General features: G+C 41.2%; 1 protein-coding gene across 5 annotated transcripts in view; it reads right to left on the bottom strand.

Moving 5' to 3' along the window:
• Positions 1–532: 532 nt before the first annotated feature.
• Positions 533–18,203, bottom strand: part of RNF145 (ring finger protein 145) — a 47,081-nt gene continuing 29,410 nt past the window's right edge. For all 5 annotated transcript variants that reach the window (XM_049829279.1, XM_049829280.1, XM_049829281.1 and 2 more), the window contains 7 exons: positions 15,445–15,680; positions 11,888–12,063; positions 7,978–8,118; positions 6,412–6,594; positions 4,340–4,487; positions 3,289–3,645; positions 533–2,185 (listed from right to left, as the gene is read on the bottom strand). In XM_049829279.1, the coding sequence (XP_049685236.1) occupies positions 1,742–2,185; positions 3,289–3,645; positions 4,340–4,487; positions 6,412–6,594; positions 7,978–8,118; positions 11,888–12,063; positions 15,445–15,680 (1,685 nt within the window). In that variant the 3' untranslated portion in view covers positions 533–1,741. The remainder of the gene's footprint in view (positions 2,186–3,288; positions 3,646–4,339; positions 4,488–6,411; positions 6,595–7,977; positions 8,119–11,887; positions 12,064–15,444; positions 15,681–18,203) is intronic.

Here is an 18,203-nt window from a genome sequence, read left to right as displayed (position 1 = left end):
CTCTTCTCATCTCCCATTCCCAATCACTTGGGGTACCACTCGCTCCCTACCATGGAAGTGAGGTGATCTTACACAAAGGAAAAACTTCCCATCACTGGTGTGAGGAACTTCTGGGGTCATTTTTCCACACCCAGGGACAACAAACAGTGTTGAACAGAGTATCCTTCAAGAACATATTCTGAGAATTGAGGGAAAGTCTTTGTTTCACAATACTAAACTGCACACCATGACAGCACTGCCCAGAAATTCCCCATTTCCTGCCTCCACAGACTTTTAAGTGTGGCTAGAATGGAAACAGTCTAAATTATGTAGTGCTTAAGCGTTCTGCTATTGTTCTGCTTTGCCCATGATCGGGCAGCAAGGACCAGAGGCGGCCAGGAGGTACCACCATGACACACAGTGGAAATGGGCGAGAGCATGTGCATCAGAAGTTCCACTGATCTCCAAGGGGAACAGAGAGCTACTATTGCAGAAGAGCCTCTCAACATACTTAATTCATGGAATTTCATTACAAGAATCACATAACCAGGTGTAAAAATCTTCAAATGTAATTTATTAAGACATTCAGCTATGTCTGTCAGTCTACATCCAAATTTACTACTAAAAATAAAATAGTATCACATTTCACATTAGGAATACCAACTTTGAAAAACACTTGAGTCAAGCCTATCGTATAAATAAGTGACTAATTTCTCTTCATATCAAAATTCACATAAAAAAATTTGCCTGCCCCCTACTCCCACCTATTTCCCCACCCCAGTCCCTAGTTCTACTCGAAGCCATGATGCATGTAAAAATTTAAGTATGGACATGTCCTTGTCAAAGAAAAAAGGTGCAAACCTATTAACAGCTTTAAAAGTGGCATTTGCGGAGTCTGATCATACACAATAATGTACTCATTCCCAAAGTGCAAATATCGCCAGAGTTTAATACTGTTTTAATTCAGCTGCAAGAATTAAACATTACACCGCACAGTACTGCAAGGCCTCTATCTGTGCCCTAAAACTCATCCCACTTTCCTCCTGCACATGGTAGCAGAGGTCAAAGTGTTCATTAGAGCTTTAGTTTACTTCATGCAGCCCAGACTGTGCCCATTATTAGCAAAAGTTTCATATACATCAAAATATTGAAGACTCTGTCATAAAAGTCAAGAGTCACTATAGATTACATGAATTCAAATGCAATTGCCCCACCAAGAACACCCAAAGCATACACATGACTTATTAAGAGTGCTTCCATCTTCTAGTACAATCACTGCTGTTGTATCTTTGATTTTTTGCTCACGTGCCATAAAAAGTTTTGTCAGCAACCGAAGCTGCACCTCGGTCAGAGACTAGCAACTCACTGCATTTAACACCTCTCAGGTACCCTGGGACATTGCCGTATGTGATACCCTCTTCCTGATCAAAACAAAAGCTAGCGTTCTGTCCGTCTGTCTACAACTTCTCGCAGACCTCTCGTTCCTCTTATCCCTCACCTACGTCTTGAAAACACTCTTTCACTGCAATTTATTTCCAGACATCCTTCCTATGCCCACAGTTCAGAGAGCTTCTGGAGTCATTTCTACTACATCTCACTGGAGTTACCACTACCAAGCAGCCCATAAAAATCAGCATGGGAGATTACATTTTGACCAGCATTAATAGCTAAACTTCTTTCACAGCTGTGGAAGGATAGGTTTTCTTCTGAGTCAAACTTGGATCGCTGAAATGTGTTTGTTCCCGCGTCATCCTTTGTCATCTTAGAGCTCGACACAAACCCTTGGAGCTCGAGCAGGGCACCCATCTGGGGCTGCAATTAGTTCTGCAGCACAAGCTGCTCCCTGGCTGGCCTCACATGGGCTTGTGTCACTGTCCAGGCTTTGAGACGCCTCCATCTCAGCAGAGGCCTCCAGGCCGTCCTGTCCAACAGCAGGCTGTCCATTGCTCTTGCTAGGGCTGTCTTTCATATTTGGCCCATTGTCATGTTCAACACCAGGGGGCTCAGCTGCATCTCCAGGTCTCGTATTTTGCTCTGCACTAGGATTTGGCTGTTGAACTGGCTCTGGTCCCAGTCCTGGTAGCTGTGAAGGGCTCTTAAGTTGGCAGTGGCACAGAGGGCAGGTTTCCTGCACATACAGCCATTTCTTAAGACAACCCGCATGAAAAAAATGGCTACATGGTGTGATCACAGCAGTTTTCATATCCTGAAAGACACAAAAAACCGAAGATCATATTATTTGTAATCCCATTTCTCTTCTCTCACCCCATACATCTGATGGGTCCACTAGACAGAGGAAACAGAAGCAGACCACAGGCAAGTAAGAGAATGTTCCTTCCCTCATACCAACAAGCCTCCACATTCAAATACACACAAAATTCAAACACAAGCCAGGTCTGGCTGTTTATATTACAGGGATCAGCAATTAGGCAAAAAGCTTTGTTTGTAAGGTATTATTACACTTAAAGAAAAACTTTTGTAGAATGACAGTCACAGGATTAGTTGGTTTAAGAAACAATTGTGCAAGTCAAAACCAGCACACCTACGGATGCAACATGTAACAGCAGCAAACCAGAAATGAAGTAACACCTTAACTGTTGTCAGCTCAGAGCCACGTATTACCAGTCTGGTGTTTCAAACACTGTCATGCAACCTGGCACCAATAGTTTTACTCTTCAAAGAATCTGAATCAAATTAGGAGTCCAAATTAGTGCACTCCAACTGCACACTAATAATCTTAGGGTAGTTCTTTCACCATCATACAGAACTACAATTTCTATCCAAGAGAAAGAGACTTTGGACCTACAGGTGCAGTAAAGATATTACTTTCAGCATAATTTCTACGGTCCTTACATCTGCTGGCTTACATTAGAAAGACCCTTAACCTTTTGATAATTAGGTTTCCATTATAAAACTGACATTGCACATGAAGTAGAAATAGCAATGTCTGTAGAGACTGAGCTGCTTCTATGGAATAAAACACATCAGCTACTGAGTACACATGTCTTTCACTAACAAAATCTTCCAACATGAGAGGTTTCAAAGAAGCTCAAGGACGCAGTAACGGGAAAAAAAAGAATGAAAATTTAAACATATCCAAACTATCTCTTTATTCATAAAAACAATCTCAGTGACAGCACTCCAAATCAATTTACATAAAGCAGAAAACTGGGTATTTCAAGTAACTTACTAAGCACAGTATTACTTATTAAACATAATTCAAGTAACTTATTTTACTACTTGCAGACTGAACTTGACAGTCTAGAGGTATTTCAGTTCAAGTCCATCTTTTGAGACTGCCATTCTTACCTGGTAGCAGATGGCACAGATATCATTGTGTTGCTCCAACTGCTCTTTTGTGGCTACAGGCAGTGATTTTATCTTATTTACAGCGTCTCTGCGAAGCAGGAAACTTTTCCACCCCAATTGGGCCCGCAGCCACACATTGTAATAGGAGTGAATGAAGATGATCACAGAACCCATCACAGTCCATTCACCAAAGATTGTTTCTGAGACACCGTATGCCACCACACAGAGAGCAACGAGGAATTCCAGCAGACGGTATGTGCCATTTACATAATAAATCACATCATCCATATTTTCTACTGGTTCTTTTCTGAACTCCTCCACCATAAACAAAACATAAATGAAGAGTGTCCCAAGCACCTGTAACACAGAGCAAGACCAAGAGCTCAGCATTCGATTCTGAACTGGCACTTAAGTCATTCAGCATTGTCCATCAAGCTCTGTACGCACAATGTTCCCAAATCAGACAGAGGGCAGGCATGCCCCAAAGCAGTAAAATTGCTGCTGAACTTGAAGACAAATAGAAGTCACTCTTTCTTGCAAAGCATTTAAGCTTGTTCCCAAGTACTTCTCTGAGTCCAGAACATAGCAGAGTTGATTAAACGAAAAGTGCTGAGCATTATGAGAGGCAATTTTAAAAATGTAATAATTAAAAAAAAACCCAAGTTATAACAAATACTTATAGTAGAAAACATTTCCTGTATTTACACTACAGTGTTTTGAACATCAAATTGCTTTCAAAGAGCCATAGCTAAATAACAATACTTAAAGTACTCTGGGGAAAAAAAAACCCCTTTTTACTATGATAGTTATGGCCTCAAAAGCCTTCTGGCTTTACAATTTGCAATAGACTTCCATTCACTTATGTTCTCAGCCCACCCCTAGGAGCTCCTTAAACTCAGATACAGGATAAAGAAAGAGATTTTATATCGTATCTTGTACTTCTGCCCTTCTACCATCCCTGTTCTTTTATCATCATATATTTCCCCCCCTAGAGTAACAGGATCACAGCTAATGCAGGGCTTCACAGTTACTACAGGGCTAACATTCTTACCTGAAGAGAGGTTAGAATACTGCTGGAGATAATGATCAACAGCCAGAAATCCATGTGGAAAAACTGACAAATCATGTAGGCCATGTACGCAGGGAACACGAGTAAGAACAAACAGAGGCTGACTGCTCGGAAGTGCTTCCACAGACTCCTGCAACCAACACAATAGGTTTTTATTTTATAAGTCAGATTTGAGTGTCAGAATAAAAATAGGCTGACTGCTGGATGTAGGCACATTAGATGTTTGCTCAAGGCTTTAACTTGTTGAAAGGAGCTTCTATTTTACTTGGACACAGTCTCATTCCCAGCATGCACGTCTACAACACATACACTATGAAGAGTTCCCTCTCATCTGACTTCTGCTGTTTTCAATACAAAGACAAAGATTATGGGCAAAAATTCACCTACAGTAATTGTCATAATGGGTCAAGTCAGTGGTTAGACAAATTAAGTACCTGAGATACTGAATGTTTTAGAGGAAAGCTCATTAAAATAAAGAAAATTATTAAATAAGCATGTAACTGTTTGTACACTTTTCTATATAAACACAGTTCTCCCAGATTGTATACTTATTACAACTCTTCTATGTCTCTTTGCTAATATGCACGGGGCAAAGGTACTTCCTTTCATCACCAGATTTAACCCTTCTGCCTTTAGAAGTATATTCTCCCATTCAGGTATCGCAAAGGAAGAAACGTAGCAGGACTCGAACATCCATCAATGCCAGTCCTTACTCTGCTCCTATCATTTACTTCTTCCTAACCTCCTCCTCAACCTAAACACACCATCAATCTTTTTACACCCACCCATTTGTGAAGGCTTTCAGAGTATCTCTAGTAATTTCCTATACTACCCCTACATGTTCCTCAGTTTCTATTTTAACCTTATTTAGCTCTGGAAATGTGGTACAGAAAAAGTGAAAGTATTGGGGGGACAGGACAGCAGCAGCAACCAGCTAATTTAATACAGTCTGAAGAAACATCAGAATGCTACTAGAAGGTCTGCAACTCTGTGTCTGTGGGCGAGAAAGAAAGGGAGAGCTGAAATGGAATTTATCCTGATCCTAGTTGATTTAGAACTGCCTGGGAGATTTGGCAGAAGAGAGTTAAAACTCGCTGTCACCACAGACTGCTTGTTTAAGCTGGGCAGATGCTCATATCCTGGCTCTACTCCCTTTTCCTCTGTTGGTATATTTGAAGTTAACATTGCTGCAGGCAGAACACGCTGGCTACAAGTAGCCTCTAAGCTAAACAAACTCTCTACACATAAATAAACCTTCTCTTTTATTTTTTCACTTACAGGTTACAGAAAGGGAAAAGACACAAGCAATTAACAAAGATACAAACAGAATAATACAAGAACACCAGATACCAATACAGCTCTTCAAAACAAAAATTAAAACTTAATGACAATCCCACATGACCAGAACATCTGGTACACTAATGCAAGCCTTCCACCTCTTATTTTCTGCCAGTAAACCCTACCATTTTAGGATCACAGCTTCACAAAAAAGTAGGTTTTAGAGTATCTAACACAAGGTCACTCATAGAAACTTCCCATCTTCAATGGCTGAGATCACTGCATTAGAGGGAAACCTACCCCACTGCAGAGGAGGTTAAGCAAAACCATTCTGCAAATCCACACAATGGAGTGTGGGTGGGGAGAGCACAGGCACTGCAGTCCTGGATTTGGTTAACTGAGACCACAGTGCACTGACACTCTTCCTAGTGAGAAAAAACACTGAACAGTGTAATATTCAGAGTGGGCAGCCAGCAGCTGCAGAACAGCATGGTCTTGCACAGGCTGGATGGACACAGTCCTGAGCAGGAGCAGGTGACCAAAGTCACCCGTTTGCCAGCATACAGCATGATGAACAGTATTACTGTATGCCCTTGAGAGAGTAGGATAGAGAGGGAAAAACTAGAGAATTTAGACTAGAAAAACAACTCTGCATACAAAAAAAGACAGGGTAACTTTACAAGATACTAAAAATCCAAATAAGGCCATCAATTACTAGTTTATCACCTCCTAAAACAGCACTGAGTAACTTTCAGTTTAGGAAACCAGTCTCTTACTTGTCCCTTGAGGCTCCCAGTGCCAAGACAATGGGATCAGCAATTTCCAGCATGGACTGAAGTATGGATGCCACCACAATGAAAAGAATAATACTGAGCAGGAATGCCCGATGCACAACTTGGAGCTCAATCAAACCTGTCTGCACAGCCAGGATGAGGAGTGTGACTCCTTCAGTCATTCCCCTGCAGATCAACACAGTCAAAAGAACAATCAGTCACATCTTTCCGTGTGTCAATGCTGGTTCAAAAATACATCTAGAAACACCAGGAAATAAACTGTCTGTTTCTGCCACAACCCTTCAAACATCAGTGGTTTTAGCTTTTACTGATGTCCCTGCTAAGGGTTTAACCAGAGAGGAATGTTTTCAGAAATGCTCTTGGGGGTTGGGAACTAGCAGATTTGAGAACCCTGCTCCTGACTAGCAGCACGTGGGCTAAATCCAGCCCAGCAGACACCACCCAATGATAGAGTGCCCCCCAGCACAAACCATCTTAAGGACTCAGGTTGTATCTTAAGAGGAGGAACCCACCAGCTTCAGTGTTGCCTACACAAGCCTGAAGCAGCCCTGCTATGTCTACACGTGGGCACCAGTCAGCCTCATTCCTAGATCACCATGAAGACCCTCTCCACCTCTTATATTTCCCCATCAAAACCCTTCTGTCTGTCCTTTGGCCCTAGGGAAACATCCTTGACTGAACACCTCACCCAGTACCCAGTTTAGGCAAATCAGCAATTTAGGCATTTTTCAGTTTATTCTCTTTACCTACACCAAATACAGCTGTCTACTTCTTTTTGGCTTGGAACCTCAGACTGAATTTAATACCTCCAAGGAGCACAATTTGGCACCAGCATTTGACGCAGCTGAAGTACAGATAACCCAGCACTACATGCTTCCCCAAAAGATACTTTTATGTAGACTACTCCTGGGCAACTCCCATTTATACCATTTTTGCTTCCACATCTTGGAATCCAAAATGTAAAACATTCTTTTGCATATGGTCTGAACTTTCTATAGAGTTAAGGGCTGGAATAACTGAGGAAGGTAGTGTCATACCTAGGATCCCAGTTTCATATTAGACAAGTTGGGACAAGCGTTAGGAGAACACAGTTTCTATGCTTTGGCTATTTCCCATAGTAATTTACAGGCAATCCATACGATGCTGTATTTTAAGCCTCATAGGTTAGTAATGTTTCACACATGACTACAGGGTAAATGAGGAAATGGAAATATGAAGTGTTTATATTATCCAGGCATGTGAAAAATTTCCAGTGACTCATAAAAATGAAAGCACTAAGACTGTGCACACAAAGCACACAAACTGTGCAATTATAAATCCCAGCTAACAGCCCTGAATTTATTACAGAAATGAACCATCTCCCAACAAGTCTGTGACAAGCTGTATTTTCACCTCAAATCCTTCCAATGCATAGACTGGCATACAAAAAGCCTGTCAAGGATACCCAAGAGTTCCCAAGTTAAAAAATTGCAATGCAACCTGTATATTTCTATATAAATCCATTTTTGCCTGGTTCTTTTTAGATCCGAGGCACAACGAGGCACTTACCTGTTCATAGCAGGATCATTCATGAATGCTCGGTAACCCTGCAAGTAAAACTTGCAGAGAGTCAGAACTCCCAAAGCAACAAAAGAGACTGTGAAGACCAAGCCCAGCAGTGAGTATGGAGTGCTACAGCATTCGGCAATACTGGGAGGAGAGGGGAAAAGAAACAAAAAGAAAAGGTCCATCAATTTAAAAGCAACGTGATGAGCTCTCCCCTTGTCCTGTTAACTGTGCAAGCTGGTTTTGAAGCAAAATTGGATTGGTTTAACGAAAATATTAAAAGCTCTACACCACCATGAAACCTCCTATCGAAAGATGAGACTTATTCTGTTCCTTCTTTCTAAGACAACTTCATCTTAGCTCCCCAGCTAATGCTGCTGTCGGGCTGGAGCTAGGGCTGTACTATGGTCCCTCTCCAGCGCTGTGCCACACGGTGGCACTGTCCTGCTTGCGTGGGGTTTTCATAACCAAGTTCAACAGCCACAATGCACCCAGGTTGCTTGCTGAAATTTCAGCCAGATACCAGAACGAGAGTTAAAGCAGATTAAGGCACTTTCCACTCAGATCCACAACAGTGCAAAAATCAAACTGATAAATACTATTGGGAGACTGGGGACTTCTTGGTAGCATTCATATCAGGTTCAAGTAGAAAACATTTGTCTTTCAAATGACTGAGCCACAAGCAGCAAATTAAGACAGCAAAGAATATTCTCCCTCAGCAAGCTTCTTCCTCTCTTTTGCTACAGTAGTGAAGTCCCAAATATTGAGATCCCAGAATACATTTGATGATGCTGAGAACAGCTGCATTACTCCAGCTCCCTCACCTTAGGGCTGCTCTTCCGCTGATCCTGGCATTGCGATATTTGGAGCAGCCTAAGCCTCAGAAAATACTTCGGCTTCTGAAACACAACACTGACAGAACAAGGGGAGTGCAGTGCAGTGTACCCACATGCCCCAACACTAGGTAAAGAAACAGCCGTCAGCCAGGGATTACGCATCTGGAAATCCTCACATACATAATCCAAAGTAATACACTGACACCCCCATTCATTTAAAAAAAAAAAAAAAAAAAAAATCTTTGCTTGTTCACCAGCATAGTAATCTGGTGAGAGAAATTATGGTGGTCAAAAACATGTCATGCTAATTAACTGACTGAAGAGTTAAGTAGTCCAGTGCTCTGACAAAAGAGTTTTGAGGAAGCATATGCTTCACAAATAAACAAAGCTCATCCAAGAGACATTTACTTTGTCTCTCTTAATAATTACTTTAATCAGAAATCTCCTTTGAAAGCAATTCACAGCAGAAAATGTTGATGTGTTTACATATACTATTTGCAGTGCTTCTGGTAAGCCCTTCAAATTCTGCCTGTCTATCAAATCAAGCAGGACTGAAAAAGTTCCTGCCGGTCAAGGTAGTGAGAAACACAGTATTTAAAACAGCTATTTCTGTAGGATATTTTAGGAACTCTAAGTTATGCTTCAAAATAAACTATCAGAAATCAAGAATCCTGGCTTTTCTGCCTGATGCTCAATTCTTTTTATGTCAGAGTAATTTTAGTACCCTTCTTAAACTTCCTTCCAGATGATCTACTATGCAAGGGTCCCAGAGGAGCTTAAAAGCTCAGATAGAAGCCTGGGGAGCTCTCAGTGTTATGCTTATGTGTCAAGCACAAGTTTATAAATTGTCCCACAGAGCTGAACTCTTCAAGGCTTCTCAAAAACCACAGTAGTTACATACTTACCAAAAAGAGTTTTGAGAGGAGCAGCAAGGACAATGAAAGCTACAGAACAGTTTTTAAACAGCAAACATGCAAGCAAGAGCTTTCCAGTCTGAGAACAGACCTATGCTACTCTGGATTTTAAAGAAAAGAACTGTTTGTTTGGTCTTTCACCCCCCTCCCCCCTCCAATACATGAATTGAAGGCACTGAATGAAACTACACGGATTCAGACAATCAAAATGGAGTTTTCATCATACAGACCAAGTTACACTGTGAAACTCCTTGCCTCGGGATCTTTCAAACGACACAAGCATACATGGGTTCAAGGGCAAAAAGAACAAACTGATGGAAGAGAAGTCTTTTGAGGGTTACAGCCTGACAGCCGAAGTTAGATGTGGGCCTGGATGAGTACTAGGAATCACCCTGTTTGTCATACTACAGGTGGGCATCCTTCCAGGCACCCATTTACGGCCACTGCTGGGTAGATCAATATTGGTTTGACCTAGTACAGCCACTCAGATGTTTTTATAAAAATCGGACACAGCTATTCTGCACACCCCAATTACTCTCACCTGAATTCCAACCACACTATTTTAAGCAATCATTACACTTAAAGGGCACAGATGCAGAATTCGCTCATTTTCATGGAAGAGCACATCTTTTCTTCCGTTTTGTTAAACAGCCAATACTACAGTATTAACTGGCCTGACAAGGTATTTCAGCTCCCTCTTAAGGGGTAAGAGGCTGTCAGTGGTACTACCTGAGTTTGTGTTCTTTAAGATGAATAAGCGTTTATTATTTTTCTACTGTGACAGGGTTTAAAACACTGAGAACATTTGCATAGTTTTTCTGTATTCTTCCAACTGCAGGAAGAACTTCAGAGATCAATTGGTATTCATTCACTCAGATCAAGCCAATGCAAGTCTGCAAAGCAAGTTCCCTGTTCTGCCATGAATAGGGGAAGTCTAACAATTTGGTGTAGGAATAAACTCAACTTATTTACAAGGAAAAGGATAGCTTCCTCCACCTCTGCTAACTGCTAAATGCAGTACTCTTGTAACAAAACTAAAATTGCAGCAGGGATGAACAGGAGGAAAATCTTCAGACACCAATGGTTTAGTTAACAACCAGGTAACATAGTGCTTTTACATAATACAGTGTGACACCGTAAGCCATTTTTAACACTACATGAAATAAAATCGCTGGGATTTCTCCTAATGATAATGAATTTTGACAGCTCACACTATAGCACTATATATAGACACAGAGAGAGCCAAGAAAAAGCTAAGCAATTGGAAAGTCTGATTGGAAAACTGTACTATGAGCAAGTTACTCAAACAAGTTGCTACCCAAACAGGAGAACTGATGATGTATGGTCTCTAAAGAGTATGTCCTGTTATCTGTGTGTTTAGACAACTATTACCTCTTTTCTCCCCATCCCAGGACTGCACTACCTAATTTGCCTAACCTACCTTCTGCAACACACCCAGTTCCTCTCTGCTCTACACTCCAGCTCCCTCTTGTGTGCTGTAATTTCTAGGTAAACAGCCAGCAAAGGCACACAGGGTCCAGTCAGAAGAATCCCTCAAATACTACCTTTCTCTCAATGAGAGCACTAACACAGGCCTCTCTCCTTTACCCTACAACCAGTTTTTACAAAGCTTTTGGGAACTTGGTATCTATAAGACCTTTACACCTTTGCCAAATTAACCACTGGGCTCAAAAGTTACTGTGGGAGCTGGCTACTTCAGCTGCTTGGATGAACTCGGGAAGGTGTCCCACACCCGAATAAAGCAGCAAGACAGAAAGGGCTCAGAAAGCAACACAATGAGTAATATATCAGTTGGACTGAACTTCAGCTGAAATATCTCACACTTAAAACCAATCTCTATACTGAGAACAACTTCTGGACCGAAGCTCTAACTATAACTATTCCCTCATCAAAGAAATATTTTGCTTTCTTTGCATAACTCCCACATTCTACTAATTCTGTCTGTTCTGAATGGAATCCATGCCTCTGAAGGACAAGCTTAACAGGGTTTACATACATGGTCGTTGCAATAAGGACAAATATTTATTAGGTATCCAAATACAGTAAAGCCAATCTACATATCTAGTCTTTAAAAGAGTACACGCATTCACTTCAGAAGACAGCCAAAACAGAAAACCGACTATTTGCAGACCAGTTAATTACCTTGTCAAGAAGAGGAAGAGGAGCCTCTCTCTTGAGGCAGGCTGGTCCCGTGTACTGAAATAGGAATAGATCTGAAGAGCGAATAAGACAAGCCAAAACACCATGAAGAGAACTGGGACGACCAGCTGGTTCCACAGAGACATTCCCAAAGCCAGGAGACCATACACCTCCACCACCTGGGCAAGACAGAAAAATGCAGTTTGTTATTGCTTCACAGCACCTGTGATTTGATAACATAAAGGACAGTCAACAATATAGTCACAAGGAAGCTAAGGATAATTCACATGGCATTAGCTATCCCAAAGGAGAAGAGAAGGTACATCAAATTACAGTTTGACAAATTACCACTGTCTGCCTTGAAGTAGGGACAAGTACTGGACTATGCAGCAATCAGACCAGCTGAATGCCCTTTCCTATGAATAACTGGCTTGGAGCTGCTGACTGCAGCCCACTCGCAGCTGGGGGGGGTGAGGATGCATGCCTCCAGTTCATGTACAACCCTCTCATACCTTTTTGGCCAGCTTAAGTCACAGCAATGTTGTCTTCTGTGTAGCTATTGACAAGTCACTGCACACACTACATACTGAAATATGAGCCACATCACTTCAGCACAGTACATCTGCTTTGCTGAACTGTTTTTAAAGAAAAAACTTAATACCTCAGACATTTCATATTTAAGTATCTCAAAAAGAATATGTACCATACTTCTGACTGTTCCTAATCCAAGTGTTTTGAAATTTGTGCTTAAGAGTTGTTTCAGAAGACTGAAGCTCAAATTACTTCCTTTGTATTGCAAAGACTAAGTTACAATGCAGTCACTTCCAAGAAGCTGGAACTTCATATAGCTGGACTTAATACAAAAGGTCAAAAGGAAAACACTCATACTATTTCCTCATCACCTGCTTCCCACAATAACACACAATCCATAATGGCTAGCAAATTTTAGCAAATGCTAAAAAAGCTGCCTACTTAGTCTTTCGTGACAAGCATGAGGGTATTACATTCGTGGGATGTATGTACTGTGGCCAATCGACAACCAATACGCTGCTGGCAGGGATACAGTGCCAAGCTCCTGCTTTTAGCTTTGCACACAGACTTGTGAAGGAAGTGCATCTGCCCTCAGGAGACTCCCTTGGCCTCTCCCTTGGCCTGGGACCAATGCAAGCAATCCTGTGCAGCTCCTGGCAGCGTGCTCCTCCACATTGGGAAAGGGTCATACTACGCTCATAATGTAGATTCATAACTGTGAGGTATTTTTGGCATCAGCTGCAAGTAGGCAGCCAAGGTTCTGGACCTGCTTTTAAATTATACCATTAGCCACAGTCTGAAATACACACACACACAAACCTGCCTTGGTCCACCTGTTACGGCTGTCTCAGGAAACACTCCTGGCGTTTAACATCCCAATATTCACTAAGTTTTGCCACTGATATCAAAACAGCAATCAAATCCAGCCTAAAACAGTAGTAAACTCACAAACACCAGGATGAAAGCATCATCGAAAACTAACTAGTGCACAAAGTTATAATGATGGAAGTACAAGTAGGAAAATATTCAAGACAAAACAGCACCTCTGGAATAAGCATACTAAGCTTGATTTTTAGTGGAGTTGCAACCAGTTACAAGAACACACTATGAGCCAATGTTTTTTCGTATTCTGTTTCAGGAACACAGGCAAAGAGCAGCAAGCTCTTTAAAAACAAAAAAATCCAGTTTTCCCATTGTCAATAGAATGCAAAAACCACTCACAACTTTTCATTCCAACCCACTCTTGACTACATCCATTTAGAAAAGCAGCATACAACACTCTTATAAATACAGTGCCACATTACAAAGTTTCTGCCATTTCCTCTGTATTCCCAAGGAAAAAACTTCATGCTCTCTGCATAAAAACTCAGGACAAACACTATGATCAGTGTCCAAAGGCCACGTAAAAGGAAAACATCTTCCTCCCAGTTACAACACTGTAATAGAGCCTGGCATGCAAAGATCTGAAATACTAGTGGACGGCAGAGACAAACAATTCTAGAGATGAAGAGATGTGTAACAGCTGTATTTAGAACACAATTCTGACAAAAAAAAAAAAATCTGCAAGAAACAACTATTTCCCCCCTCATCCCAGAATGCATTTGCAACTAAAACATCCATAAGATGAAGTCTTTTAAACATAAGTGTCTAACAAAAAATAGATACATGACTCTCAACTCTGAATCCTATCTGAATTTGACTTCAGGAAGCTAAGCTCTGCATCCGTTCATGCACATGGAAAATGGAAGTGCTGGTTCCAACCTGTTCTAAGTCTTCGAGCTGCACAAAGACGCATAACTGCTTTACCCCCAAAATTACCACTCTAAGTAAATAGTAAGCATGATTTTCCTATTCCCACTGGAAAACAAGGATATTGAAGCTTTGCCAGTTAGCTCACGACTTAGTTTTTAATCAGCAAATCTACAAGTTAGTTATGGACGAGATCAGACCATGCTAGGTGCTGTACAAGCACAGAAGGATAATCCTGCTCCAAAGACCAATTGCATACAAAATAAATAACCAGACAGCAATGATCAACATAATAGGCTGAGACCTTGGGACACCAGACACCTACTGCTGCCAAGTTTTTGTTTGTGTATGACAGATATGACAGCAAAGAGCTTTAAAGAGGGTTTTGAGAGAGCTTAACAAGTTAGTTTTCAGACTGTTTCTGGCCTGAAGAGCAGAAGGCAGAAAACCATGGCTTGGTTTGAAGAAAGTCCAGCAAGTGGTGAGAGGTGAAACAGTGGGTCAGTCAGAAGTCAAGCACGCATCAATCTTTTTACATTGAAACATACAGAAGGATGCATATACACATTTTTTAATATAAAAAAATGTGAGGTGAGATGTTTCTGAACCACTAACAAAGTGGCTTTTCAACTGAATATATACCAGATGTCAAAGTGTTACCAAAATGGATACGCAGCAGAAATAGAGAAGACTGATCTGACAAGTCTTTTGTTAGAGGTCTCAGCAATGCTGCTGTTCTAAAGAAAATACTACAGACCTTGCAATTCACTGTCCCAAGTTACAAATCACTGACTGTAAGTCAGTGATTATTACAGTCAAAATCAACTTTAGTGTTACCACCAATTTAACACTACTATAATTACAAATGCTTTTCATACAGAAGGCATTTCTTGAACAGCTACTACAATTAATGCACAGGGACTACCTTGCTCACTTAATGAGGCTGTAAATAAATTCCATTCTGCCACAATCTTGTATTTTAGACTGGATTTAGGAAGGACTAAGCAAAGTCCAAGCAAAGTGGACATGCTCAGCTGGTCAGCAGAATACTTCAGGCTAGTGTCATAACTCTTAGGTTATGCTCACCCATACAAATTATAAGCTACCATAAATCAAAGAAAGAAGATGCTATGGATAGGAACACATTTGGTTTGCTAAGAAAGCATGAGTTAACACACACACAGTTGCACAGAAGACAGCCAAAGAATATTTTTATTTCTTTCCCGCAAAAAAAAAGGATCAGGCCAAAGAAAATAAAATTGTTACGTTCGCTGTCTTACCTGGACAAGCTCTCTATATGCAGATTTTGCCAAGTTATAGGGCACCAGAAGATTTGATGCCAGAAAGTAGAGAACTTCCAAACCAGTGAAAATCATGGCAAATTTGTTGATGACGACAATGGTTTCCAAAGGGACCAGGCAAAGTCGTGCCAGCAGAGGGAGCATGTGAGCAGAGAAAAGCCAGATCTGTTTTGTTTTCATGACGCAGGAGCAGAGTGTACATACCACCAGCTGACCTGAAAATGCGACAGTATTTTATAATCAAGCTGATTATCCCCTTCAGGAAAAAAAAAGTATTTTAATACATTATCTTTCCATAACACAGTTATCAAAATCCAGCATATTATGACAGTTCTAACTAGGACATATCTGTTATGAAACCAGGCTCCTCTGCATCTTTTGCTGGGTCACAAAAGTTACCGATTTCAAACTACGCACGCTTTCGCTTTACAGATTGGCGAGATGTAAACCCAAAACACATGCAGAATCATACTGAAATTAATATGAAGGCCCAGGAATAAATCATGCAGAGGATAACCCAACAAGTCATCCTTAACATCCCTAGCTCAACTTAAATTCCATCAGTATCTGTATACACAGCAGTAGCTCTTCTGAAACCCAACTATACTACTATTTCATCCTGACCTATGCAAAAAAAGTAATCAGAGGTCCCAAATGGCTTTTAGAGCAACAATATTTATACTGTCAAGAGGAATTACTGGCCAAGAACAGCAACAGGAGAACAGCCAGGTCAGCAGCTGAGACTTCAATAATTTCATAATGCCCTGAGGCAGTTGCTCAAAATTATCACTGAAGCTTGCAAGTGACAGATAATTAACAACTAAATTCTCTTTAACGGTTGGCAGGGACACAAGCACATCTCTCCCACACACCCAGAGATTTGGAGAGTGGTATTTCTAGAGCAGACCACTCCAGTATAACTGCTCCCAGTAGAGTCACTGGAAGCTGTACCCTTTATCTCAGAGGAAACGGAACAGGGTGAAACGCACATTGCCTGGATAAGAACAATCCTCACTCATCATTTTGCAGCAAGGAAAAGGTTTATTGTGCATTATTTAAAAGCAGAACCTTGTTCACCATCTATGCTGGCTTACATCTGTAAGCCACAATACATGGTACTAAACCCAAGTGCTTATGCTCCATTTGGAGCTACCTCCACTAATGTTTGCATTTTACAACTCTTCCCCAAACCAGAAGTTAGCCTTAGCAAAACAGAGTAACAAAATCAAGGCTGTTAACATCTCTAGGTCAGCGCTAACTCCATGTGTTCACATAAGCTTACTGACCTTGTAAGCCCTTCTGGATGGGTTGGGGAGGGAAGCTGCGAGAGAAGAAATAGTAGTGCCAGGGTTTTGCTTTCATTCTGCCTAGCTTCCCTACCTACGAAAGGACTTCTGCTTTCAAAATAACTGCAGATGAGCTGAAAGCAATGTCTAATCTCTACTACTTAAGCATACAAAGTTCTTCCTCCTTCACACTGTCCTCTTTCAAGTTTAAGTCCTACTGTCAATTTGCTAAATGTGTTTTTGAATTAGCACATGTCCTTTCAGAACAAGCACCCTTGCTCTCAGCAAGACACTATCAGCATACTGGATCTTATAAGCCTCAGAGAAAGTTACTCATCTTTTTAGAAGATCAACAGACTCCAGCTCTGAAGCATTCTCCCTCTGCTTTGTTGTTCTCTACCCACAGACACACTGCTACAACCCTATTTAAGATACCACCAGCACACTGCCGTGCTGTAATATTCAGGAGCCCAGCACAGTTGGCTTGCGAGGATTTCTGCGACTCATGGTAACTAAGGCAACCCAGCTTTCACACACAAAGGGACACAAATATCAGCATCCAATATGTTCTTCAGGATTTATAACAGTGTCATCATCTGAAATAAAATATTGCGACAACAACATGTTAAACAATCCAGCACTCTTTGGGATGACTCTGGAGTTCTCCAATCACAAAACAGGATCTCTGAGTTCAGTCTCATCTCATGCAACAGCAAAACCTGCTTTCCTCCAACAGTGATGTTCTGAGTATGCTGGTCATCCCTGCTAAACTCTCTGACCCTCCCACCTTTTTAATTTAAACACTGATCAAAAGTTATGTGTCATGGGAAGGAGAGCTGTACACCATCAAAGGAAATATACGGAGCACTCTCTGGAGGCCCCAGTCTCCTTCCTGAAGTCTGCATCTTGTCAATTCTCAACCTTGTCAGGAAGGGCCTGCAAATGTCTCCAAAGGAGCTTTTAGTGACTGGTACTTCCCATTTTAAACTGGGATAGGAGCACCTTAGCTCAGGACAGACAATTTCTCTCTGCAGTAAATCAGAGTTTATCTCCATGTAGGGCTGTGCGTTGTCAGTCATTACACATAACACAGCAGGATCAGTCAAAAGAAATTAGTTTGTACCTCATATCAAATCATAACAAGATTTTAACGCTCTAGCTCTCTTAAGACTAGCAAATCCAGCTGAATGTTTGCACTCTGTAAACTTAAATGCTGTGGCCTGAAAACTGCCAGACACAGCTAAGGAACCCGACAGCTGGAATCCTCCTGCAGGACACCAGGCTCCTCTGCTAAGGAACGAGGCAATAAGTAAGAAATCTATTGCTTTAAGTTCCTGCCCATTCTTTTTCCTTCCCAAAACCTCCACAAATACATTAAATGGTGCCAACAAGTAGCCAAAGTGTCCCAGCTGGTAAGCTAGTGGAAAATGTGCAACAAGAAAGCCTATGCAA

This window comes from Accipiter gentilis, chromosome 26, assembly GCF_929443795.1.
Source record: "Accipiter gentilis chromosome 26, bAccGen1.1, whole genome shotgun sequence".
NCBI lineage: Eukaryota > Metazoa > Chordata > Aves > Accipitriformes > Accipitridae > Astur > Astur gentilis.
This window is presented reverse-complemented; position numbering and strand designations above follow the sequence as displayed.